General features: G+C 37.8%; 1 protein-coding gene across 1 annotated transcript in view; it reads left to right on the top strand.

Moving 5' to 3' along the window:
• The window catches only part of LOC120065392 (plexin-A1-like), a 384,951-nt gene that overhangs the window by 242,221 nt on the left and 136,730 nt on the right, over nt 1–6,000 (top strand). Inside the window, exon 10 of the mRNA XM_039016370.1 lies at nt 5,814–5,910. Within this exon, the coding sequence (XP_038872298.1) occupies nt 5,814–5,910 (97 nt within the window). The remainder of the gene's footprint in view (nt 1–5,813; nt 5,911–6,000) is intronic.

Below are 6,000 nucleotides of genomic sequence, written 5' to 3'. Positions count from 1 at the left end.
GTCTACTACTGTTCTGTTTCTCTGTCTGGTCTACTGCTGTTCTGCTTCTGGGTCTAGTCTACTACTGTTCTGTTTCTGTATCTAGTCTACTACTGTTCTGTTTCTGTGTCTAGTCTACTACTGTTCTGCTTCTGCATCTAGTCTACTACTGTTCTGTTTCTGTATCTAGTCTACTACTGTTCTGCTTCTGTATCTAGTCTACTACTGTTATGTTTCTGTATCTAGTCTACTACTGTTCTGCTTCTGTATCTAGTCTACTACTGTTCTCCTTCTGTATCTAGTCTACTACTGTTCTGCTTCTGTATCTAGTCTACTACTGTTATGCTTCTGTATCTACTCTACTACTGTTCTGTTTCTTTATCTAGTCTACTACTGTTCTGTTTCTGTATCTAGTCTACTACTGTTCTGCTTCTGTATCTAGTCTACTACTGTTCTGTTTCTGTATCTAGTCTACAACTGTTCTGATTCTGTATCTAGTCTACTACTGTTCTGATTCTGTATCTAGTCTACTACTGTTCTGCTTCTGTATCTAGTCTACTACTGTTCTGCTACTGTATCTAGTCTACTACTGTTCTGTTTCTGTATCTAGTCTACTACTGTTCTGCTTCTGTATCTAGTCTACTACTGTTCTGTTTCTCTGTCTGGTCTACTACTGTTCTGTTTCTCTGTCTGGTCTACTACTGTTCTGTTTCTCTGTCTAGTCTACTACTGTTCTGTTTCTCTGTCTAGTCTACTACTGTTCTGCTTCTGGGTCTAGTCTACTACTGTTCTGTTTCTGTATCTAGTCTACTACTGTTCTGTTTCTGTATCTAGTCTACAACTGTTCTGATTCTGTATCTAGTCTACTACTGTTCTGCTTCTGTATCTAGTCTACTACTGTTCTGCTTCTGTATCTAGTCTACTACTGTTCTGTTTCTCTGTCTGGTCTACTACTGTTCTGTTTCTCTGTCTGGTCTACTACTGTTCTGTTTCTCTGTCTGGTCTACTACTGTTCTGTTTCTCTGTCTGGTCTACTACTGTTCTGTTTCTCTGTCTGGTCTACTACTGTTCTGCTTCTGTATCTAGTCTACTAGTGTTCTGTTTCTGTATCTAGTCTACTAGTGTTCTGTTTCTGTGTCTAGTCTACTACTGTTCTGTTTCTGTATCTAGTCTACTACTGTTCTGCTTCTGTGTCTAGTCTACTACTGTTCTGCTTCTGTATCTAGTCTACTACTGTTCTGTTTCTCTGTCTGGTCTACTACTGTTCTCTTTCCTTATCTAGTTTACTACTGTTCTGTTTCTGTGTCTAGTCTACTACTGTTCTGTTTCTGTATCTAGTCTACTACTGTTCTGTGTCTAGTCTACTACTGTTCTGTTTCTGTGTCTAGTCTACTACTGTTCTGTTTCTGTGTCTAGTCTACTACTGTTCTGCTTCTGTATCTAGTCTACTACTGTTCTGCTTCTGTATCTAGTCTACTACTGTTCTGTTTCTGTATCTAGTCTACTACTGTTCTCCTTCTGTATCTAGTCTACTACTGTTCTGCTTCTGTATCTAGTCTACTACTGTTCTGTTTCTGTGTCTAGTCTACTACTGTTCTGTATCTAGTCTACTACTGTTCTGTTTCTGGGTCTAGTTCTGTTTCTGTATCTAGTCTACTAGTGTTCTGTTTCTGTGTCTAGTCTACTACTGTTCTGTTTCTGTATCTAGTCTACTACTGTTCTCCTTCTGTATCTAGTCTACTACTGTTCTGCTTCTGTATCTAGTCTACTACTGTTCTGTTTCTGTGTCTAGTCTACTACTGTTCTGTATCTAGTCTACTACTGTTCTGTTTCTGGGTCTAGTCTACTACTGTTCTGTTTCTGGGTCTAGTCTACTACTGTTCTGTTTCTGTGTCTAGTCTACTACTGTTCTGTTTCTGTGTCTAGTCTACTACTGTTCTGTTTCTGTATCTAGTCTACTACTGTTCTGTGTCTAGTCTACTACTGTTCTGTTTCTGTATCTAGTCTACTACTGTTCTCTTTCCTTATCTAGTTTTAATACTGTTCTGTTTCTGTGTCTAGTCTACTACTGTTCTGTTTCTGTGTCTAGTCTACTGCTGTTCTGTTTCTGTATCTAGTCTACTACTGTTCTGTTTCTGTATCTAGTCTACTACTCTTCTGTATCTAGTCAACTACGCTTCTGTATCTAGTCTACTACTCTTCTGTATCTAGTCTACTAATCTTCTGTATCTAGTCTACTATCCTTCTGTATCTAGTCTACTACTGTTCTGTATCTAGTCTACTACTGTTCTGTATCTATTCTACTACTGTTCTGTATCTAGTCTACTACTGTTATGTATCTAGTCTACTACTGTTCTGTATCTAGTCTACTACTGTTATGTATCTAGTCTACTACTGTTTTGTTTCTGTATCTAGTCTACTACTGTTTTGTTTCTGTATCTAGTCTACTACTGCTCTGTATCTAGTCTACTACTGTTCTGTATCTAGTCTACTACTGTTCTGTATCTAGTCTACTACTGTTCTGTATCTAGTCTACTACTGTTCTGTATCTAGTCTACTACTGTTCTGTATCTAGTCTACTACTGTCCTGTATCTAGTCTACTACAGTTCTGTATCTAGTCTACTACTGTTCTGTATCTAGTCTACTACTGTCCTGTATCTAGTCTACTACTGTTATGTATCTGGTCTACTACAGTTTTGTTTCTGTATCTAGTCTACTACGGTTATGTGTCTAGTCTACTACTGTTATGTGTCTAGTCTACTACTGTTATGTATCTAGTCTACTACTGTTATGTATCTAGTCTACTACTGTTCTGTTTCTGTATCTGGTCTACTACAGTTTTCTTTCTGTATCTAGTCTACTACTGTTCTGTATCTAGTCTACTACTGTTATGTATCTAGTCTACTACTGTTCTGTATCTAGTCTACTACTGTTCTCTATCTAGTCTACTACTGTTCTCTATCTAGTCTACTACTTTTCTCTATCTAGTCTACTACTTTTCTCTATCTAGTCTACTACTGTTCTCTATCTAGTCTACTACTGTTCTCTATCTAGTCTACTACTGTTCTCTATCTAGTCTACTACTGTTCTCTATCTAGTCTACTACTGTTCTCTATCTAGTCTACTACTGTTCTCTATCTAGTCTACTACTGTTCTCTATCTAGTCTACTACTGTTCTCTATCTAGTCTACTACTGTTCTCTATCTAGTCTACTACTGTTCTCTATCTAGTCTACTACTGTTCTCTATCTAGTCTACTACTGTTCTGTATCTAGTCTACTACTGTTCTGTATCTAGTCTACTACTGTTCTGTATCTAGTCTACTACTGTTCTGTATCTAGTCTACTACTGTTCTCTATCTAGTCTACTACTGTTCTCTATCTAGTCTACTACTGTTCTCTATCTAGTCTACTACTGTTCTCTATCTAGTCTACTACTGTTCTCTATCTAGTCTACTACTGTTATGTATCTAGTCTACTACTGTTATGTATCTAGTCTACTACTGTTATGTATCTAGTCTACTACTGTTATGTATCTAGTCTACTACTGTTATGTATCTAGTCTACTACTGTTCTCTATCTAGTCTACTACTGTTCTCTATCTAGTCTACTACTGTTCTCTATCTAGTCTACTACTGTTCTCTATCTAGTCTACTACTGTTCTCTATCTAGTCTACTACTGTTATGTATCTAGTCTACTACTGTTATGTATCTAGTCTACTACTGTTCTGTATCTAGTCTACTACTGTTATGTATCTAGTCTACTACTGTTCTGTATCTAGTCTACTACTGTTCTGTATCTAGTCTACTACTGTTCTGTATCTAGTCTACTACTGTTCTGTATCTAGTCTACTACTGTTCTGTATCTAGTCTACTACTGTTCTGTATCTAGTCTACTACTGTTCTGTTTTCTGTCTCTTTTTCCTCTTCTTCCTTTTCCTTTCCTATCTGCTTCTTCCTTCATTCTATCTCTGTTAGAGCAAAAGGAGGGGCAAGTGGAGCTCTCTCCCTCTGACTCCATCTCTCTCACTCTCCGTGGTTCTGATTTGTGTGTGTGTGTGTTTCTGTGCGAGCAAGTAGAAAAAACATTTTGACTTACACCACATGTAGAGAAACACCAATGCCATCCTCTTCTTTCAGGTTGCCTAAACAGTCCATGACTGTCATACAGTATACACTTTTAGTTTTTGTTGTCCTAGTCTACCTGGCTAAAATGCCTGCTCGCTAGCCTAACTTCCTTTCATTGGCAACAATGAGCCAGCTAGTTAACTTTCGCCTACTTACTACTTCTAGCTACATTTTGATCTTCGATCCTCTCAGGACAGGGGCACAATGCATTAATGTATGGTTGGATCAGAATCGCCACTTTAATCTCTCTCTCTTTCTCTCTCTCTCTCGCTCTCTCTCTCTCTCGCTCTCTCTCTCTCTCTCTCTCTCTCTCTCTCTCTCTCTCTCTCTCTCTCTCTCTGTGAGTACCTCTCTCTCTCTCTCACTCTCTCCTTACACTACCCTTTTATTTTACTTGTCTTAACCAGGGTGTCAAAACTCTGCTACATTACTGGAGTCCATATAGAAGCTAACATACCTTACCACTGAAATCTCTAATACAGTACTGGAGTCCTTATAGAAGCTAACATACTTTACCACTGAAAAGTTGGATTAAAGTTGCATAAATGTTGGTGAGCATTGCATTCACCCTGAGTAAAGTTGCCCAATAAATATATAATGCCTTTTAAATAAGTAATATTTCTCTCAAAAATATGGCTGGAAATGTTCAAGAAGTCCTTCAAGATCAGTCCAAAAGTATGACTTATTTTTTAAGTATGTCTGTGAATATTAATTAGATTTTAGAGTCTGTAGACAGAAAGAAAATTGTCCAATCACAATGTGGTGAATGAATGAACCAACCAATCATGTACCGTGACATTGCTGTGTACATGCATCCTTATCTGCTGTATGCACGTTTCTGTGTCGTGTTTACTTTTACAGATTACATTTGTTTTGCAAGTCAGATAAGAGCAAATTCTTATTTACAATGACGGCCTACTATGTGATATTATGGCATATTATGTGAAATGACTGGACCGCAATGTTAAAATTAGTAAACCGAGTGCCACTCTATAATTTTGCCGATAGTGGCAGATAGATGGATCGAATATGTTGTCTTGTGGTCATAGGTCGTAGTTAGATGCTTACATGCCTTTTATCTGTTGCCCAGATTCTGTATTCACAAAGTGTCTTAGAGTAGGAGTTCTGATCTGGGATGTGTGCTTGAGAGAGACATGTTGAACAAGAAGGATTACTCCTATTAATCATCTACAATACTATTAAGAACGTGATTATTAAAAACATATCATGGCACTTGTTCTTGGATTTCCAGGCTGCCCTCTAACTCTATCCTATTAAATGAGCATGTATTTACTGAGAGAAACAAGAGACGGCCAAGTGTACTTCCATTATTAGTCCATTATGCTTGTGTGCTTTATATTCAAATGAGCCATGAACGATACGCGAATGTAAAACCTAGAAACGGATATTAGTGTAATTACTGTATAAAACTTGTTTTTATTCATCAACTTTTCAGACAGCAAAAAACCCGAATAATCCAAACAGAAATGAAGGCATCGCAATAGTTCAGTTCAGTTCAAACTTTATTGTCCCCAAATGGAAATGTGTTTTCAGGCGATGTTCACATGATAAAAATTACACACCATAAACTGCCAGCAACAACAATGGGTTGTCTTTCAGTTGAACATCAGGGGCATTTTAACAACATTATAACAAAATAACACCATTATAGTTTAACTTATCGTTACTATGTTTCTATGGTTTCAGTATAACTATGAGGGTAATGACATCAGTGACCTGCCCGTGGACCTATCTGTGGTGTGGAACGGCAACTTTGTCATCGACAACCCCTTCAACATCCAAGGTAAGCACTAGGCTTTAGCTCAGAGGGGTAATCACTGTCTTGTTATACAGCAAATGGTTCGGTGAACCACACTCATGTGATCTTTAGACT

Source organism: Salvelinus namaycush, chromosome 20 (assembly GCF_016432855.1).
Source record: "Salvelinus namaycush isolate Seneca chromosome 20, SaNama_1.0, whole genome shotgun sequence".
Classification (NCBI taxonomy): domain Eukaryota; kingdom Metazoa; phylum Chordata; class Actinopteri; order Salmoniformes; family Salmonidae; genus Salvelinus; species Salvelinus namaycush.
The sequence above is the reverse complement of the archived record's forward strand: the minus strand, read 5'-3'. Positions and strand labels throughout refer to the sequence as shown.